At 42.2% G+C, this 22,066-nt stretch overlaps 1 protein-coding gene across 1 annotated transcript in view; it reads right to left on the bottom strand.

Annotated features, from left to right (window-relative positions):
* Nucleotides 1-1,666: 1,666 nt before the first annotated feature.
* Nucleotides 1,667-22,066, bottom strand: part of snx17 (sorting nexin 17) — a 41,963-nt gene continuing 21,563 nt past the window's right edge. Inside the window, exons 7-15 of the mRNA XM_048250286.1 lie at nt 19,969-20,056; nt 14,397-14,466; nt 13,314-13,406; nt 11,660-11,863; nt 9,616-9,744; nt 7,216-7,293; nt 5,995-6,069; nt 5,528-5,569; nt 1,667-5,019 (exon numbers count right to left, since the gene is read on the bottom strand). Of these exons, the coding sequence (XP_048106243.1) occupies nt 4,900-5,019; nt 5,528-5,569; nt 5,995-6,069; nt 7,216-7,293; nt 9,616-9,744; nt 11,660-11,863; nt 13,314-13,406; nt 14,397-14,466; nt 19,969-20,056 (899 nt within the window). The 3' untranslated portion in view covers nt 1,667-4,899. The remainder of the gene's footprint in view (nt 5,020-5,527; nt 5,570-5,994; nt 6,070-7,215; nt 7,294-9,615; nt 9,745-11,659; nt 11,864-13,313; nt 13,407-14,396; nt 14,467-19,968; nt 20,057-22,066) is intronic.

Here is a 22,066-nt window from a genome sequence, read left to right as displayed (position 1 = left end):
ATAGCGTTTATTTTTTTAAACGTGACTGCCTTGATCCATTTGAAAATCATATTTTTAATATATAGACATTTTTTTCTTTTAGTGTCCCTTGTCTGAGGAATGTTAAACCACATTTTGCTGTCTGTGGGACTTTATTGCTCGTCAAGGGAAGGGGTGGGAAGTGGGGTCAAACTATAGGGACCATGATGACTATATGCAGTTAAAAAACTTTCAGGTTGCCAAGAGATGATTTGAGTTTGAGGTGAAGGTGTTCTAGATGTTTATGGTGCTGTGGAGTGTTCTCTTGTAATTATGCAGTGGTTTCATGATTGCCTTAAGTATTCTGAAATTAAAATAAGCATAAAAAAAAAGTTGAGTGGTTGTTATTCCCTCTGCAAATCTCGTTTACTCTACTTTGTTTGTAAGTCTCTTCCAATTGCCAGTCTAATAAATACTAGTTAAGTGAAGTTGGCCACAGGCAACATGTCCTTCCATTTACCAACTGATTTTTCCCCTTCCAAATACTGAAGTGATGTGACCTCGAATAGCACAAAATAACACCGCATTTTGCAGCCCTGATAATGGTGTTTGTTACATAGATAATAAAGAAGAAAACCACAATTACGCACTGCAGTGAGCAGGTTACATCACCTTTTGTGGGCTGAGCTTTGTTGTGAGTGCTGTTGTGTCAACCTGCAGCCTGTTTGTCCCTCTGCATTCACTAATGCTAGCTTCCAAATGATTAACGTTTCCGGAACGGAACGCTAAGACAGGCCAGTGCTGGGTCTACTAACATCGACCAGTCAACCACGGAGTAATTTTCCCAGCGTTAGTTCTAGAGTCTACCACAGGAGGGCACTATGTGAAAACATTACAGAACTGGCATTTTGGGTGGTTGTGAGACCACTTTTTAACCTTTCTACTTGACATGTGGGAATATCAGCATAAAATGCTAGAGTCCAAGTTCTCATCAGCCTTTCTGACTGCAGCCGTTATAAGAGGGGGTGGTACCTTTGTAAGTTGTATGTGTAAAATAAGTAAAAGATACTGATTAAAATGCTGTGGCAGGCAATTACAGCGCTAGCCTAATCCCCTACGCGCCACTGAGGTTGTGCGCTGTGGCGCTGCTACAAAAGCCGCAGTGCCACCAACAAGAGAATCGCAACCACAGAGGCCAGAGCGAGAGAGAGAGAGATGACAAGACAGAAGTAAACAAGCCGGGTGCTGCTGGTACCGATATGACAAATCAGAACAGCATGCGAGCTGAGCTATTGTCACCCAGGGAGAATGACACGCACCCGAGCCTCAAGAAAGTCTGTGGAAAGAATAATAAATCTTCCCTCATTCTAGGCCTGCAACGCGAGGTGAAGTAGGCGGTTTTAACGAGCCCACACTGAAATCTCAACCAAACCAGAAAAAGTATAAGTATAAATATATATATAAATAGAAAACAAAATCATGAGGTGATGTTTTTATGGATGCGCACCAACCACATGGATCCGACTGATAGGTTCCAAAAGCTTCTGAGGACACATCCAGACTTGGCGTCTCAGTTGGCGCCACACATGTAATCCTGTGAACCAAAAAAAGCAGCTAAATTGTGCCTTTTGCACTCACGTCATCATGATGTCAACTTGCCATTTAAAGCCCATGGTGAAAAAGAAATGAATGATTCACTCACATCATGTAGTTTGTGATATTTGGCACCTAAATTTATTGGAGTTCCAGCACTCTGCAGTTCCCATTTATTTTTTTCACCCAACAGTTCATATGGCAGTTTAAAAGAAACCATGAAATCATACTGATAGGTGAGCCATAGCCTACTCTGCTCAGAATACAAACAGCCCCCCCTTATACATTTCAGAGGCTGGTGAATACATCGGAGATCAGGGGGACAAACATAATCACCGGATACAAACAATTCCATGAAAGAACAATGATACACTAGAATTTGTTTCAAAATGACAGTCTAGAATTTGTTTGAAAATCAACCAGACGTGAGAGCTTATCTGATGGGTGCTTGACCCTTTCCCTGGACCTTTTCAACATTTAAAACACGAGACAGGTGACAAACAGATCCTCTTCCTCAACCACCCCTGGTCAGTCAACATTCTCATGTGTTCAAAGCCAGGCTACACAGGAAACAAATGTCACATTAAATGATGGCCATCAACAAATACAAGAAGGTGGTCATTTGTGCTCCAAGGCATGGAAATCAGCACTGTTGCAGCACAATCTTCTGAGATGATTTGAAAATAACAATTCCTTTTGTGAAACAGAAAATTGTTTTTTTTTCTAAAAGAAAATAAAACAATACCCTTGGAATACCTTTGACACTCAACAAAACAAAAATGTACAATGCATAACTAGTATTCAGATCAAAATGGAAGGGGGGTAGGGGGGGATCAGATGCAGAATTTGTAAACACTTCTCTCTTGCTATGATATTCTACTATTCTGTAAACAATGATACATGTTAGTTTCTAATATTTGACACAGTTTAGATTACATTTTTCTACATGATTACAATAGATTACTGGTAAGAGATATTAGTAAATGCTCAGAATACTCTTAATTGCATGTACATAATTATATAAAAGTGACATTATCATGATTCTTAAATGCTTCTTTTGTGCAAAATGCTTTAGTAAACTATAATTTTGGCATTTATGAGAAACCTTAAACAATCTTGGTTGGAATAACAGCAACAATGACAACAACAAAAAAAGAAATCTGATGATAGCTCCTCAGTATCCCCCTTTCAAATATTACCGAACGTAGTTGTCCATGGTTCGCTTTGTTTCCTCTCTTGCTCTTTCACGCTCTTACAAATTCAATAAATTAGCTATTAGTCCCTCTTAATACTGTGCAATGTTATAGGTTCAGCAAGTGCAAGCAGTTCTGCCAAACAAACAAACCCCATCAAATCCTTCCATAATTCTCCAAAAACATAATTTTTGAGCCATGGACTCTCATTGGCACAGAGAGGCTAGGATGAGGTTGAGAGCCAGTCCACCATGATCAGATACTGGATCAGATACTGGATCAGAAGAGAACAGTTGGGTACTAAGGCATCTGAACTATTTTAAGGCAGCTAAAAATACCTTTGTACAAAAAAAAAAAAAAAAAAAAAAAAAAAATCAAATAAAAAGGTACAATATGCAGATTTTGTTTTGCTGTTCAAAATATTTTTGAACAAATACTCAAAAGATAGAAATTCCTAATTTCGAGATCATATGTTTTCTGCTTTTCATGCATTTGTAATACATTTTTTATCTACAATTATAATGATCCAAAACCAATATTCAACAGTTTGAAGATGTGACAGAAAACAAAACAGACAATGAAGAGGCACAGAATAAAGAAATCAATGTAAAAAAAACAAACAGTCGTCATTATAAGTTCTTAATTTGAATTTTAGATTTTTCTTAACAGCAAAAATATCCCATATTGCAACTTTAGAAACTGCAGATGATGGGCAATCAGAGGCAACAGAGAGTGAAGGCAATGAGAGACTGTGCAACCTTTTTAGCAGTGTTGCCTGGCAATGTTATCCTGGCACCTTCTAATTGACCCTGGGCAACACATTTATCTGCAAAACTTTAATCATCAGTGTGCAGCTTACCAGTGCTCAAAAGGCTGCCCCATGTGTATCACCCCATTCCGCCCCTGACTCACAGAAGCCACACACTGTCCACAGCTCAGCCACACACACTGAGGTTCAGCAGACAACAGGCAAACCACTACATCCCGAACACTGCCATTAAACAGAGTGCTATATTCGGCACAACAACACTGAACACTGGATTGGGCTTACATTCTTTACATTATAATACTCACTAAAGGGGACCTTATAGTGTGATTGTGGAGTGTGGGGGGAATTCAATATGATCCTTTAATCTTCATTTAATCTTCAATTCCATTTCAATATTGCTATACAAACTCTGAATTTCCAGCCAGGTGCCAGAAATCCAGAACAACCATTGATATTTAAAATACATAAATTTTCTTCGAAATGTAAAGGAAATACTTTGTGAATGAAATACTGAACCGGAAGATGCAAAATTATACCATGTCCTTCAAGTTTGCCAAGGAGGGATAGGAAGTGACAACTACAATCTGGGGCTGTGGTGGGGTGTCCGATCAGAACCACAGGAGTTCCATTTGGTGATAAATATCGTGAAGAATACACTGGGTGAGAACCTTGAAAGTAGGGCAGGGTGACGTCTTAAATTTAGTTGTTTGATTTCAAGTTTTTATTTTTTAAGTATTTAAAAATGCTTCAATTGAGAAGTCGAAATGAGTGCCATCACTCAAAACCCAGCAGTTATGGAGTCATGATAACTCCCATGGGTGACCACCTTTGAAGCTGGGGGAATGTTTCCTTTACAAATTTACTTATAGCCCCTATATGATTGGCACTTTTTAGAAACTCCAGGGACTATGAGCATGAACATAAAATAAGATAAACACCTTAAAAAGTCTTTACAGTAATTCTAGTTGAGAGGCCATATGGGATTTCTCTAATGGGAACAAGCAAAAGCCTACTGAGCCTCAGAAAAGACCCTAAACAATGAGAATGGGATGAGATAACAGCTTGGCGCTATAGGACAGCATTGGAATGATTCAATATAAATTTAGGCCATGGTTTACCGCTGTACAGTCATGTAGGGGGGTGAACTTGATGGGGAGAACTGCTTCAGAGATGGATGGTCAGGCCGGAGGGGATGGGTTGATGCTTGGCAGAACGGGCCATTGGGCTACAAGCCTGTCCAACTCTGCTGGTCTCCCGAAGATAATCGGTGGCTCCACTCTGGTATGCGTCTCTATTTCTCTCCCTCTCCATGACTTTCTCTTTCTGTCTATGTCCAGCACTCCCCTTCTCTCTCTTTTTTTCTCTGGAGCAGTCAAAGGGAGGGGGTCACAGATCGTCATCGCCAATCCCCTCAAATGCGTAGTTGCCATGGAAATCGTTGCCACTGATGTCGTTGTTGGAGCTGGAGGCGCTTATGCCTCGGAGCGACACAGAGGTCAACTTGGTCTGCCGAGGAAAATCAAACAAACAGAGACAAACAAGCGTCAACTTGGGGGCAGCTGTGGCCTACTAGTTAGTCTTTTCCACAATATAGGGAGGAGTCTGCACACCTTGATAGATTGCACTGCACGTGCAACTATTTCGCAAGGATAAGTTCCGAGTAACAGAAAAAAACTGTGCAACCAGTTTATTGATAAACTTTTGACCGGCTGTAGTAAGCAGTGAAGCGGTGGAGTAAGCATGTGTTCTGCACTACATCTTAAAAGTCTGGCATCATTTGCACTGTGGAAACTACCAAACCCTGTTGTGACAATAGTAGCCAAGCTTGTACAAGGACTTACGGGTTGTTGTCCAACAAACAAAAACAAACAGGGCAGTAGGAAAATGACTGAATGAAGATTTTTGAAGATGGTATTTGCATTCTTCATTTTCAAATCATAAAGAGCCTGGCCCTCATCTGAAATCAGGCACAGTGCCTGAGAGCCCTGTAACACATATAGGAGGGGTCACCTACCGAGAGTTTGACCACTTGCTCACGGTTCGGGTCAGGGGAATCCTGGAGAGGCAAGCAGAGAACCAAGTTAAACCCACATCCTAATATCCTGGTTTGAATTTTAACATGGCCAGACTCCCAAACCCAACACTGCCACTCCCAAACCACCCAGGAAAATGTTCTCATCCAAACAAATAATTTTTTGGTGTGGAATCCAAAACGTTTTTAGTTTAAATATTTATACCCTAAAACCTCTAAGCCTTTAAAAACCCTTTAAGACTCTTTACAACTTTAAATAATACAAATGACTTCACAGGCTCTCAAGGACACTCTGTCTGTCCTTGAACTGGTGTAAACATGTAAATGTAAACATGTTTATTCACATCAAAGTGATTTAGTGGACTTTTGAGGCCTAAACCAGTAATGATGAAGACATGGTCATCAACGCTCTATTCAGCCAGCTTATATGGGTTGAGTTCTCTCCTTACCAGTAATGGAGGGGACTTCACGGCCTGGTTGCTGTCCGACCTATGGAGGGCACCGTTGAGTCGTTTTTTTTGCATCTGGGCGGGTGAAGAGAACATTGAGAGAGAGCCAGAATGAGAAAGGGCGAGAGATTGACAGATTGAGAAAGACATTGGCAGTTAGAGAGAGACAGACAGAGATATAATGAGTCAGAGAGACAGAGAGAGAGAGAGAGAAAAACATAATGAGACAGGGAGGGAGGGAGGGAGAGAGAGAGAGAGAGAGAGAGAGAGAGAGAGAGAGAGAGAGAGAGAGAGAGAGAGAGAGAGAGAAAACATAATGAGACAGGGAGAGAGAGAGAGAGAGAGAGAGAGAGAGAGAGAGAGAGAGAGAGAGAGAGAGAGAGAGAGAGAGAGAGAGAGAGAGAGAGAGAGAGAGAGAGAGAGAGAGAGAGAGCTCAGTTGCTATCTTTGTGCCTTAGGAACCCTGAGAGTAAAGCGCCTGTGGTACCGACTGAGGAACAAGTCTGCACCAGCTGTGGGCTCTGCGGATAACTACACTCCTGCGATGTAAATGTACCTTACAGTCTCACCATAATCATGAGAGAAATCCATTATCTGCCATGGTACTTTGCAATACTACAACCCTTCCATATACTGACATCAATAAAGTTTACATTAAAACATTTAATGAATTAAATATTTAATAATGGTTGCAACAGTGCTGGTTACAGACAGTTTGGCTGCTAATGAGGAAGTGTAAAAACAAATAGGACTATAAAAGTGGGAATATATTTATTTTATAATAAATAAAAAATAAAATAAAAATGCACTGGTGCACTGTGTGTGTGTGTGTGTGTGTGTGTGTGTGTTTTAGCTGTCGTGACCGGGTTTTTAAACATGGTGCAGTCTGGCTGCTGAATAATGAGGCCAATAAGTGAGAAAAGCAAGCCTTAGATGGTGAAAAATTAGGCGGCATAATGACTGAGTGAGTGAGTGAGTGAGTGAGTCACTCAGTCACAGACTCTCACACACACACACCAAGTGACACATTGCCATACATTCCTATCAGGACAGTGAGAGACTACAGGCGCAACCAAGCAAGTGTCGACAAAGCCAATAAAAATCTCAACAATGACACATGTACACAGATAAAACACACACACACACACACACACACTACCCACATTCACATACATTATACCCACACAAACACACACGCTTTTCCCACACAAACACACCAACCTTTTTGATGCTACCACCAGATTTCTTCACCATCAGCTCATCCACCATGGACTGTAGGCAAATGCTCATCATGATGGCCTGTCAAACAAGTTACGAGCATGGGGTCAGACCAAAACGCTACTTGGATTCTTTAATGAAACATTTCTGACTTTGATGGCCAGACTTTTTATAAAGTTTGCAACTGTGTTTGTATATACTGTAGTTAAAATAAATAGTTAAAATAAAACCTGAACACCACCTGAAGATTTCGAAACCAATATTCTAATTCGAAAGCATCTTCTGATTCTTATAATGGAAAAGACATGGTGATAAATTAGTTTCATTCTGTCAAATGTGATTCAAAATGTCTGTTTTCTCAACATACTTTTGGTGGAAAAGACAGGGATCAAAATGAGGATATTATGATTTATAGGAGCACACCAATTATTTGGGAAATAAGCTTATTTGCCGTCTGCCCCAGAGTTAGATAAGAGAATACAAGCTCTTTTGGCTATACTAGCTATAGGCTAACCTATGTCACTCCCAGATGTGAGTCGCTACCGGATGTGAGTCACGCATGCTCAGATTTAAAGGTTTACGGTATAGAGTCAAAGATTGTTAAGGCGGAGCAAGATATTTCATCAGGAGCCACTTCCGGGAACCCGGATCGCACGAGGGGGGGGTCAAAATCCCCCTTTATGCAGAGCAGAGGCAGCGACTGCTCCATTGAAGTCTATGGGCATAGCTCAGAATTTTACCACATATGCTAAGGTCTTGGTTCTATAGAGTTAAGAATGTGATTTTTGGGAACGTTTTCATGATCCTCAAACCCTTTTGAACATTTCAGGTACATTTTTAGCATTTTTGAGCATTCCAGTCTAGAGAAAATCGACTTTATATCAGGTGTGCGCTGGTTATTTATGCCTCTGCTGTTGGCCGGTTGCAACGTACGCTCATCAATAAGTCATCGACACGCATCTTTATGCAGACAGGATTCGATCCCCATTTCGCGCCCATAGACATGAACTACAACGATCTTGCTCCGCCTTAACAATCTTTGATAGAGTGTCCCAGTGACTTCCGTTTTACTTCCGCTACAAGGGACCTGTCTTTCAAAAAAATATGAACGGGAGTTAATGGAGAGATAACAATTATTTTTTGGTCCAGTTTGAATTGTGCCACGAATTTCACATATGATGTGTGTGAATTTAAAAAGATAATTTTTCACGTCAAGAAAGTACTGTTGTTCGATAGACTTCAAAAGTTATGTTGGTTTTGTGCTTAATCCGCTCAGTGGACTACATCTCTCGCTCTCGAGCGATGTAACGCCACCAACGTAATGAAACGATAAGATTAGCTGTTATCCTAGTTAACGGTTGCATCTTGCTGCCTGATATGTCACTTAACAGTATCTAATGTAGAGTCTATGGACAAATACAACTTACCTGATGTGTTTAATTCTCTGACTCCTGGTATTTTCATCGGCAAGGAAAGCCCAATTAAGACCTGTTGCTGGTAGAAGCTATTGTACAATCTAGTGTGGCTGTGAAAGAGCTAACGTAGCGCGACTGATTGATGGGTTTGTAGTCGCTGGAATTACGATCTTCCACAATGTTGTAATTCAACAGTTACGAAACAAACTGCAAATGTCTTTACATGAAAATCTGTCTTTAAAATTGACAAACATCATATGGGTAATTCAAGGCACAAGTCAACCAGGACCAGAAAATTTATTTTTCGCCATAGACTGGCGTTCAAAATTTTCTGAAAGATAGGTCCCATGGAGGCAAACGGAAGTGGCGTCACTGGGACACGCCAAGGGATCCACTGTAAGCAAGGTGGGCGCGTCATACTGAAATTTGTGAAATCCATAAAATTCTTTTCTGTTTCAAAAATGTTTTAGCTATCTATGATTGTTTGATTGCTAACGTTGGCTCAAAACGCCATTCAAGTGACGGCCTTTTTTGATTGCAACTTGTAACGTTGAACAAACTTTGTTATGTAGGTCCATTTTTATTGACATTACAGAAGTCTCTTGTTAGCAGGTTCTTGTAGGCTACTTCAGCTTCTAATCTAGAACTACCATCAGAGATCATGCCGTGAAAATGTGATGCCTTACGTTAAATTATAAATTACTGCTATGTAGGCTAATGTACTTATGTCATTATTCTGTGGCTAACAGCAACACTCGTAGTCGCAAAGTGACGCATGCGCGACTCATATCCGGTAGCGACTCACATCGGCAAGTGACACCTACTTCCAGTGAATTATGTTAAGCTAGGCTAACGGTGTCAGACTGGGTTATTGCACGTACAGCAAAGAGTATGTGTCCTCGGGTAGATGGCAAATAAGTTAATTTCCCAAAAAGTTGGTATGTTGATGTGTGAAATGTGAATTAAAAAGTCTTTTCTGATCACTGACCTGTGGACTGGTGATGGTGACCCATTGCAGACGGTCTTTGCTCATCAGGTACTCGAAGGCCAGTTCCAGCTTGACCTCACACTTCGCCGAGCTACAGGGGTTAGCCGATCCATTCGTCACCGGAACCTGCTGCATGTGGGGGCGGGGTTGGGTGGGGTTGAGGAAGAAAAGGGGGAGGACAGGGAGGGGTCTAGTGTCACTTTACCCTCACAGTAAAGCTACTGTTATACTACACAGCTTTTTAGAATTCTTAGAATCATATCTAATAGACAGACATGTCAGTCACTTTTTTGAAGAGTGATTGTCTCAGAATGGCTGATTGGATCATACCACCCTGGATGATTAGTCTCACCTACAGCCCAACGTCTAAAAATCATAGAATCAAGTCATGTCTGGTTTAGTCCTATTCCTAGTCCTAGTCGTACATTAGCAGACTGCCAAATACCAGAAACAAGTGGACATTTTATTTTTTGACCAGTGATAGAAATCCAGAAATGAAAGAAAACATTTATTGAGGAACGTAGCATCCACAACCATAGCAACACACCATAATCTGTGGATCTTGTCAACAACGACAGGCCAAAGTACTTGAGACTTTAGACAAATCACGCAGACAAAATCACGGAGCCAGCCAATTGCAATCCGGGGTAAAAGTCGCAAAGTCTAACCCCAGCTTGAAAGGATGCGTTTGGCTCCATTGTTTATGACTTTGAATACCACTCTAAATGTCACTTCATTCCCACAGAACGTGGCGAATCCGAGACATAAACAGCCCCCACAGTGAGGACAGATGCCACCTCAAACGCAACAGCATCTTAGAGGTCATCACTCTCAAAGCAATCAATGTGGCTTCCTGTCGGGCAGAGTGTCAAGAGAAACTCAATACACACTGCAGCACTAATAGAGAGCGTAGTCGGGCTCATTCAAAAAAGCTTTCTGTATCAAGAGATGTGCTGTCGAACAGCTTCTCCTAAAGCTTAAATAGAACTTGTTGCATTTGCTAATTATAAACACAGACAACTAAAAATGTTCTTATGGGCACAGATCTACGTGTGGTCCGGATGAGTCATACAGCTCGTGTAAAATCAGACTGTTTAGCTCTGCAAATAATCACTCTCCTTTTAACTACTAGGCCGTAGGCTACCCACTTCATGAAACCTATTTGGAGGATATTTTGTTGGGGGAAAAAGTTATTTCATGAGGTGAATTGACTGCATGTTTATATGATGCTACCAACTCTTTTTGGGGGTGGGTTTGGTCAAATAAGAGTAGACTGGGCTGAAGTAATCATTCACTGTTCACTTCCTTTCCTGGGTCTATGACAGCAACATGTCCATTGACCTGGTCACACACAATCCCTTATTTCTGTTCCATGTACTCTCCAAATGAAGCCAATCCAAGGGCTTTTCATTAGCAACTACGCTAACGCATGTCCTTGGCCTCAGCAGACCTGGACTAATAGCAATCACACCACGGCTCATTCTGAGGGAAGTTTGAAACCCTTAATTAAGTATATCAATTAGGAGTGCAGGAACGTGTTTCAGGAGACTGGGGGTTTTCCGATCGATGGCCTCAGAACAGTCCGAGAACTGGCATTAGCATTTAGCTGAGTTAGCGGTTTGTGGAATTAGAAACAGCAGAGTGGATGCTGTTGTTCCAAACAATGGCAGGTCATTGCCAAACACAAAGGCAGCTACTGACACGCCAGTGCTTCCATGATGCATTTTGTTTGACATTCATCGTTTCCATAACCGTTAACCACTTCTAGAGGGAGTTTTTGCACTAATTAGTAGCTGAAGCAAAGTAGCTGTAGTTCCTGGCAATGTTTGGAGCTGTGCATATCGCCGCCTACGTCTTTTATCACTCTAATGTTGTGATCAGCACTATAGACTGTGTGGATAGACTGGCTGGCAAGAGGTGCTGATGAATGGGGACGACACACACTAAGAGAGAGGAGCAGGAGAAAGAGAACTTTCCCTTTATGGTACAAAGCTGCAAACAAACGAGTGACTGAAACAGTGAGCAGACTGAAAGAGACATTTACCGATGATGTGACCCTCCAGCACCTCATGCGCGTGACCTTGAAGCTGCCCTCTTTCATCTGCTCGCTGGGCAGCTTCACGTGGAAGTTGAGCTCGTTGTTGCCCGCGCTCACGATCACGTGGCAGCCCTTCTCCGGGAAGTCCGTCACGCACGGGTCAAACTTGATGTAGCCATAGTATTTCAGCGTCTGAGCCAGTCGGATGAGCTGAGGAGGAGACACAGATCCATGGCCACAACTTAATACATGTCCACCAGGCAAGATCCTCCTAACACTACAAAACAGTAGTAGGCAGCTGTGGCCTACAGGTTGGAAGTGGGATACACCAGTTAGCCTTTAGCTAGCCTATAGCTAAAAGGGGGCAAAAGACTAACCTACCTCCAGTGAATCATTTTAAGGTAGGCTCATAGTGTCAGATTGGGTTATTGCATGCACAAAGAAGAGAAGGATATGCATCCTCTTATCTAAACTATTTTCAGTCTGTCTGTATTCTGCCTTAAAGGAGAATTCCGGTGTGATATTGACCTAAAGTGTATTGAAACATGATACCGAGTGTGAATGTATGTCTCATAGCCCATCTCGGCTTGTCCCTGCACTCCAAAATCTGGCTATTAGCATGCTACCAACAGCTTTTCAATAGTGGTGCCCGGCGCTCGGGCTAGCCATGCAAATAAATCACTGTTTTACACCCATTTACGAGGCTCAATGTATCTCCACATTCATTGGTAGACTTCGAGGGGCCCTGACATTTAAAACGAGACATTGAGAACTTTGAAAAAGCACTGGTAGTTTACTTACAAGGCGATTTATACAGACAGTACCTTCACGAAGTTTAGCGTTTGCAGCCATCTTGAATTTAGTCACGATAAGTCGAAATCCAGTAAGAATGAACAGGTATGATAGGGATCAGATTCCAAAAATAATTCAGTGGAAATGCATGGATTCCAGTTTCTTCCAGCAGCAGCAACCGGAATCCATGCATTTCCACCGAATTATTTTTGGAATCTGATCCCTTTATCATACCTGTTCATTCTTACCAAGCTCTAATTTATCGTGACTAAATTCAAGATGGCTGCAAACGCCAAACTTCGAAGAAGGTACTGTCTGTAAATAGTCTTGTAAGTAAACTACCAGTGCTTTTTCAAAGTTCTCAATGTCTCGCTTTTAAAATGTCAGGGCCCCTCGAAGTCTACCAATGAAGTGTGGAGATACATTGAGCCCTCGTAAATGGGTGTAAAACAGTGATTTATTTGCATGGCTAGCCCGGATGTCAAACCACTATTGAAAAAAGCTGTTGGTAGCATCGCTAACTAGCTTCAGATTTTGGAGTGCAGGGGACAAGCCGAGATGGGCTATGAGACATAATGCTCACACTCGGTATCATGCTTCAATACACTTTAGGTCAATATCACACCGGAATTCTCCTTTAAAGGAACACGCCACGTTTAAAACATAATATGACGCAAAAGTCAACAGCTATTCATGAGTTTAACGGCCACATCTTAACCACTTGTTCTTTTCCTTTCTTTGAAACCTTAATGCTTCATTTTGAGTAGAAACTAAAAGCATAACCTTTGATGTGCAGAGTGAATGTGCTTGCAGGCGTAAGCTCTAGGGGGTGTGCATTTTCTCAGTGGTGGCAGGGAGACAGAAATACCTCTTTCTTCGAGCCCTTCTCCTGCAGTGATTTGAGCTGTCTGTGCTGGTCTTTGTTGACTAGGATCCAGCCTCGTTCGATGTCCGACACCGTCTGAGGAGAAAAGGAGACATGCTTAATCTCCCAGCCGACAAAATGGAAATCCACCTCCATCTGGGGGGAAATCAGACTGTGCTCTGTGGAGTCTACACATGAGTCATTGGCAGAATGATCCACAGTATTTCAAGCACCTTTACAAAAATGGACACTAATGGTACAGACTGATTTCAGTGTATGGATGCATAGCGTTTTCTTGTTTTATCCTGACAACTGCAGCGGAGTAAAACCCTACACACTAGGCTAGTTAACACAAACTAAACCCAGGTTTGGCAGGATCTGTCTCAGCTTTCAGTCCACGTGTTTTTCCAACTCAAAAATCTGGCTTCCAGAGATGGTCTCTGGAGGGTTGCCTACAACAACACAACCACAGCCAACAACCGTTTCTCTTTTTTCCCCATTTATAAAGGCGGCAAAAGTAGACAAAAATAATAAGCACACTTGTAACCAAACCAAATGACCAAAAGTCCAACACTTTCAGTTCCCTTTTTGTGCATTAGCTGCAGATGTGACTTCCTTGCACACACACGGGAGTGGAAAGGCAGAGATGGTGCAGCTGACCGCTCCAAAACACCCTGCTTGTTCTCATTACAGTTAAAATTCAAACCACCTAAAAGCAACATCTACAATTACAGTCCAGCACAGCACTCCCATATTTGCAGCTTTTGAACTACAACAAAAAAATGATGCAGCTGCACAATGTGGTGCAACGTTTTGGACAGAACTGTTGTCAGACCTATTCCAGGAACTACTCTAAGGAGCAGTAGGAGTTAATAGTGTGCCTTGAATCCTTTATAAATGAGTGCAATGTTTCGGAACTGAACCATGGTCAATTGGATCTGCTATAACATGAGCACTGAAAAGGGTTTAAGTAGAAGAATGGAATGCATTTTAGTCGAATATTATATACTACCTGATCTATAAAACCCCTGATGGTGGTTTTGCTCTTCTAAAAATGTGACATCATGCTACAGCCAGCTGGTTTACCTGAGAGTATAACAAGTTCAGGCCCACTCTGTTGTCCATGACGTCGTTGTCATACGCCGTGTCCCAGTAGCTGAGGAGAGAAGAGACATGATTAGGTAGGAGAAAGGTAAACTGCAAGTCAACGCCCATTTTTGTTCAGAACAGAATCAGCAAAGTGTGACAACAGCAGTCAAGTGTGCAAGCAAAACAAATGGACAGTTGTCCAGTCATTTATCACTGGATGCAAGTAACAAGATACCATTCATTACATCTTCTGTCTTTTCTTTGATATAAGTCCAGACTTTTTAGGGCCCGGACACCGAAGGGCGCAAGGCCCTATTGTTTTTGTAAGGATTATTATTTTTCATTCACTATTATTGTTATTCCACTTTTTTGCTTTCCTGTTTTTGAGGCGGTTAACATGGTCGGAAACTCTCGAAATTTGGCACACACGTCAGGTGTCACACATCACAGTTAGGTACTAGAGCTTGACCCCGGGCGTGGCCCAGGGACTCGCTAGCGCCCCCTTAGGTGACTGATCTCATGGTTGGCATATATTTTGAGGTGGTTAACATAATCGAAAAGTCTTGAAATTTGGCACACACATCAGGTGTCACACAAAGCAGCTAGGTAAAAAAGCTTGGCCCCGGGCATGGCCCAGAGTACAAAATACAAAAACAAATAGCACACGCATCAAATATGTACATTTCACAAACGCACCACGTCGGTGCTTTGTTGGATTCCGACATGTCACGGGTTGCGGCCCGCAGGTGCTCGGGCCTGCCATTGCCGCTTGCGGCTATATTTTTTTTTTTTTTTTTTTTAATACCGAGGCCAAAGAAACTTTCTAGATAGATAGATACTTTATTGATCCCCAGGGGAGCTGCTGAGTAGGCTGCCACACCTGACGGCGCCGGAACCGGTGTCCTCAGAGCACCAGAGCACCTTTTACTCACTGTACTTACTTACCGAAAGCGGAAAAATGCAACAGTTGGGTCACCACACACACACACCTTAGTCACCTTAACAGGACACTATTTTGCAATAAATGACAGCATGGGTGTGACCCTCCAGTGGGCTGCCAGAGAAGCAGCTTTCAAGAGTTTCAAAATCACATGGGTGCTCATCGGTCATCAGTGTCCAAACCCAAAAGCAAACCTCTCTGCCTCCAGCCGCGCACAAAATCCAAACCGCTGAAACCCCTTCAAGTGCTCCTGAGGGCCTGATTGCTTTGCCTGACCCGCTAAATTGGAACCAGACCTTTATCACTCATCACTGTTGTTTTTGTGCGCAGTGACAGCCCTGGATGACAGCTAGCTGGCGGTGGATAGCTTTTAAAGACAGACACCCACTTCAAAATGCACTACACCCTCTCCGAGTGACTACACTCAGCAGCACATCAACACTTCCTCTACACTTTCAACAACCGCGCCGGAGAGTAGAGCGAAATGACAGACCGTGGTTCCACCGTAACCAAGTGAAAGACGCAAGTGGTGGTTCCAGTCGACCCCCACTGACCTGCGTTAATGAAAAGTGGGTGAAGGAAATGAGATGGCGAGTTGACTTGCAAAACCCTCAAGCTCCAGAGAGCCGAGAAGGGAAAATTGGATCAAGATCCCGCGCCAGTGAGCACCGTCTGTCGGCAGAGTTTAATTACAGTCATGAAATATTAAAGTCGCTCCCGACTGAGTAAAGGATGGATAGCATAATGGAACTGTTGATGGAAATGATATCTCAAACTGTAATATAAAATGCATGTTAGAACAGCTGCAATAACATTTGCGATCCCGCAACTCCTGGCTCCGGAGATCAGTGCAACCTTTTGGCATCTTGATCCTATCCTGTCGACAAACAACATCATCAGTACTTTCCATTTTGCCGTTCCAGTTTGGTTCTCAGGAGACTTGTCCACTTGATCTTTCTGATGTTTTTCCATCTTGATTGATATAAAAACACAGAGAAAGATACTGACAAACAAAGGCACACACTCCATGATACCCATGCACTAATCTTTCTCTCTCTCTCTCTCTCTCTCTCTCTCAATCTCCCTCTCTCTCTCAAAAGTAGGTCAGCAGAACTGAGGCCATCCTTAAGGGAAACATCAGATTAAGGGGGTCGACAATGTCCTGAGCACTTAGTGTATGTGTCCCTGAAACAATGATGGAAAAGAGGTGTCTGTGTGCACATGTGTATGTGTGGCAGTGTGTGTGTGTGTGTGTGTGTGTGTGTGTGTGTGTGTGTGTGTGTGCACATATAAGTTGGGATAGCCGAGTCGTTGCCAAAAGCAGTCAGGATCATTTCACACAGCAGCCACTAGGGGTGGGCGATATATATCGTCTGCGATATATCGTGATTGTTGTTTTAACGATGTGCAAATTTACATTATCGAGTATTAAAAATTACTTATGGGGAAAAAACACTCGGAATCACGCATTAAAACCCCATACATTAACTAAATCCAGGAGGTGTATGCAAGAGAAGCCCTGTTGCAGCAGAGCAAGTGTCACATGATCGCTAGTGGGTCCACGTGGTCACATGCAGGCCTAATGTTTATTTTGTGTAGCGAGATCAAGACGAGCCTACTTGGGATTTTGTGCAGCTACTTTTGTTCACGTAGCATTGATGGGACAGTCACATTGGGACAGAAAACATTTGCCTTTGAGTATTTTAATAGTGAGTTGTAAACAAAGAACTCTTCTCATGTAACCCTTTTGTAAATGGACTGAAGTTCGCTCTAAATATCGTGTATCGATTATGCTAACCGTTAGCATCTCTATGGGATTTCTCATATCCATTAGCCATAAGCTAACGCATTAGTTTCTATTCTGTAACTTGGAATGCTAGCCTACATGATTTCTCTTAAACTCTGTTGGTCTGCTTAGTTTTACAGTGAATCCTAAGTAAAGGCTTTTGAAAGGAGCTTCAGACTTTCTCTTGGGAAACTGTTAGGCCTAGTCATCTTCTCTAATGTAGCTGGCTAGACCATGTCATTGCCACAAAAGTGGGGGCAAAATTGGAAATGTGTCAGAGTGAATGCATTGTTGATTTGGTTAAAAAGTCACATGTTATTGGTTATTATTGTATTGATGCTATTCATAAATAACGAGCTGTAAAGTAACTCAGACTTTTACATTTTTTTTTAAAGGATATCGACTAATTATCGTCATCGTGAAAATCACCAAAATAGAGATATTTTTTGTCCATATCGCCCACCCCTAGCAGCCACGCAATCAGGACCTCTGGCTCACAGATTAATATATATACTGTGTACATAAGACTCCTTCAGCCTCCTGCCCTTCTCCCAGCTCTCCGAGGGAGTGTGGAGGGCCTTTCGCACGAGAAGGAAAGCCGACGTATTTATGCAGCTGGATGAGGCCAAGCGCAGGGGGTGCGGAGGGGTCGAGAGCTGAGCACCGGTTAAACACCCCCGTAAGCCAATCGAGTTGGGTGAGCCGCACAGTTCCCATGCACGCCTGTCACCAGCGCACTCCGCACTCCTACACTGCAAAAACTGCTTATCTAACAAAATCTAACCAAGTGTTATTAATCTTATATCAAGCTAAATAAAACTAGTTGGTATTGTTCAGTATAAAGAGACTTACCTAGCGCTTTCTTGTGAAATCATTTGACTTAATTAAAAAAAAAAGAAATTGACCTATTTTAAGACATCTCATCTTGAAAACAAGCAAATTTATCTGCCAGTGCGTTAAGCAAATTTGTCCTAAAAACAAGCAAATTTGTCTGCCAGTGCATTGAGCAAATTTGTCTTGATAAGACTCCTTAAAATAAGTTAAAGTCTTCTTAAATTAAGTCAAAAAACAGGAGAGCACTAGGTAAGTCTTTTCATTAGGGCTGTCAAAATAACTGACTAATTTCGATTAATTAATTTGAGAAAAAATAACTGATTAAAAAAGTAAAAATTAGACTGTAAAATGAAGCAGAGAGAAGAAAACGTGCTGCCTGGATCATTGATTGGAACATTTACTTTTTAAAAACGGCCTGATGGTGTTAAAAAATAAAGTGTTGAAAATAAAGTCTTCTGCAATGTCTGCAGCAAGGAATTTACATATCACCGGAGTTCATCAACTCTATAATCGCACATCAATGCAAAGAAATACGTTTTGACATTGAGGGGAGAAAAAAAACTTCTTCCCGAAGCACTTTTGAATTTATTTCCTTAGCATATTAGGTCATATCATAGATTATTATAGCAATTATTTGAACAGTGAAAATAATAATAGCTTTTGAACTTTAATGTCACTAATGCTGATTATTCAATGATTCATTTGAATTTAAATATTTAAAATACTTTCACAGCAAAAAATATATATGCGATTAATTCAAATCAATTAATGTAATTAATTAGATTAATTTTTTTAATCGATTGACAGCCCTACTTTTCATACTAAAAACAATACCAAATACATTTTTAATCTTAATATAAGATCAATAACACTTGGTTAGATTTCATTTTTTGCAGTGTATGCTGTGTGTGTGTGTGTGTGTGTGTGTGTGTATGCTGTGTGTGTGTGTGTGTGTGTGTGTGTGTGTGTGTGTGTGTGTGTGTGTGTGTGTGTGTGTGTGTGTGTGTGTGTGTGTGTGTGTGTGTGTGTGTGTGTGTGTGTGTGCGCACTTGAAGAGAGGGCAGGAAGAGGTCATCGTGTTGAAATGAAGGCAGATGATCTAACAAGATTCAGTCACAGGCACCCACATACCTGCAGAGGATTCACTGTGTGTTTATGTGTGCGTGTGTCTGTGTGATTGAGCAGCTCTCCTATCTCCATGACATCTGGCAGAGCATCAAAAAACAGTGAACTGTTCGCTTGACATGACTCTTCAGAGAGATCACAGGGGATCATGCAGAGGTCAAGAGGGTGTTCTCCTCTGCTAGGGGCTAAGAGTTTCGTGTGCTTTATAGGCCTGGTACAGGGTTGCTTCAATGAATGGCCAAGGCATGTGCAGCTAATATGTTAACATCCAAGACATGTGCGTGAAAAGAAATGAACTCAAGCCACTCATTTGAAAACTCAAAAACTCATTATCCATTTGCTTCTAATAATCTTCAAAGTGCCGACAACTCTACTTCCCCATGACTCTGGAACTCATAGAAGTGGGTGTCATCACCTTCTGGCCATTATGTGATCAAGCCAGCACATCTTTGGGGCATGAATTACAGCAAGCACTGGCAAAGTGAATACGAACGCGTTCTCCGTAGCCAAAAGAACAAAGCGTTCTACTGGACTGCAGCAATGGAGTAGAGTGAACAAAGGCAACATACTTCCACATACCCAACTTCCTTCTTTGCTGATGATGAATGCATCTCATGGCCAGAATTTATATTGTAATGACTAGGCACATCAAACGGAGGTGGATATTGGAGCAACAACAGTCAATCGCGGACACTACCACTGATCAAATTACATCCTACTCCAGGTTTTACATGGGACGTAGTGTCATTGGGATTAAGAATCGCCCTTAAGCATTTCTTTGGTATGGACTGACCTTCCCCGTCCTGTGTGAGGCAAAAGGGAAGAGGAAGTAAGTTGAGTGGAGGAGTAGCCGCGTGGGTGAGTGCTATGGAGGGCGCGCCTACCTTTTGCGAAGGACGATGTGGAAGTCTGGGCTGTGGAGACTGGTGACCGACACGTAAGGCAGCTCGAACTCCTGCAGCTTCCTCACAACTTTCTCACCACCGACAGAAGTCAGGGAGAGAGGGAGGGGGAGGGAGAGGGAGAGAGAGAGAAAAAAAACAAGAGGAAAAATCAACACACTTTTGGAATCAGAAATAATAATGGCACACAATGATAAGACCAAGGCATGAGAATCCATATGGCTAAAATCCAGCCGTCCAAACTCATCACATCGGAGCTACAATATGCGAGCTGGGAAGAGTACACAAGAAGGGAATACGGCAACAACACAAATAGAGAATTTAAAAAAAATATACTGCGAGAAAAGGAGAAGGGACAGTTTGCGTTATGTGTGTGAATGACAAAAGAAAACAGACAAAACAGGCAGCTTATGAATTAATTTTATCCTCTTGTATCAAGCACAGGTGGGCAGAACAATCAGCAACCTTTTAAACCAGAACTAAACACATGATTGAACACCACCGTCACAGGCTGGGCTTTGACATTTTTGTGCAATCACCAAGGGCTATGGACGGGGAGTGCTGTAACTGAGGTGGCTAGGAGCTGTTCCAAACCAATCACGTGGCTCGGCTATGGCTTCGGGCTATACATATGTAACAGTGGCAGGGTGGACCACTCCCAAATCAACATGCTTTGATTTCTCCTTTTGAACATACGGCATTGACTAGGTTTCAGGACTTCTGAATAAATGAAGAGATCAGCATTGAAAATGTGTCTAACAGTTGAGCGTTCACAGCTATTGACCTTTAAAAAGCAAAGGACAAAAGAGAATACTGAACTCCTCTAAAGAAGTTTACTCTTTACAACAGTGCTTAAAAAGGTCAGAGAAAGCCCTCCTACTGATGAATTAATATGGTCAGCCAAACCTTGGGAGTAACCATTCACATTAATGTCACATAGAACACTCCCTCTGTATGTCTGTTATGGTTTTTCATGGCAAAGTTAGGAGAAAGTCGGGCATCAGTTCTCTTCAATTGTTCCCAGTACCCGTCTTCTATGCTACCATTCTGGGTCAAACACAGCTGATAAAGTGGAGGAAGTGCTGCTGATAATGGATTAGAAGCGTGCGGCTCTTTCCAAGTGACCTTCTCTATGCTTGTTTGCCTTTAGTAGTGAAGACAAGCCCTACAACAAAAATGTAATGGACACATGTCCAGACTTGTCTCACTGGCAGGCTGAAGCCATCTTCCTTCTGGCAGTGTTGTGTGGGAGTAGTGCCGTGAACAAATCCAGATGTTTTATGGCAGCATTTGGCTGTGATGGCCATCCTTGACCTCGGCTCACAGATAGGGGTGTGAGGGATTGGAGGGATAACAGCTTTGCTGCAACGTGGGAAATTCCCAGCCCCACTGGAAGAAAACAACAGTCCCAAAAATACTATATCAACAACTGGGGTGGAAAACAACATCTGTAATGTTTCCAGAGCACTTGTTCAACAACGCTTAGATACCGTACTTAAATAACCAGAATGCCTCATACTAACTATAGCTTTATGTAATTACACAAGTATCTGTGTATTAATATGGTGTTCCTCTTTGTGAATCAGTGTATGTCGATAAGCATATTACTCTGCTTGATAATGTACTTGATAATCTTGTCACACTGACAGATTTCGTGTAAAACGTGGTCTGATAACGACAAAGATTGGGTATTTGTGCATGAGGCATTTCAAAAAAGACTAAGACATCTTAACGACTTAGAAAACTCTCGCTGGGACCTGCAGGGAGGGGTCCAAACCACGGATAGATTAGCGGCCGAGCAAATGCCAAGCCCAGATTTCTGGTACAGCCTGTACCCATGTTTGCAAAACAGCAGCCTTTCAAGGCCTGGAGCAGGTCCCATAGAAGTCTTTCTGCATCGCCCTCAGTCAACAACAGCTTGCTTCTGTGTGATGACAAACACAGTCCGTCACACTCTCGAGCGCTCTCCACGCAGTGAATAGCCACGGGTGGACAACAGCGTGCCAGAGACCGATTAAACTCTGTGGGGTCCTCAGGGCTTACATAGGACTCCTACTGGGGCTGTGTTCTATCCAAACTC

Source organism: Alosa alosa, chromosome 8 (genome assembly GCF_017589495.1).
Source record: "Alosa alosa isolate M-15738 ecotype Scorff River chromosome 8, AALO_Geno_1.1, whole genome shotgun sequence".
NCBI lineage: Eukaryota > Metazoa > Chordata > Actinopteri > Clupeiformes > Clupeidae > Alosa > Alosa alosa.
The sequence above is the reverse complement of the archived record's forward strand: the minus strand, read 5'-3'. Positions and strand labels throughout refer to the sequence as shown.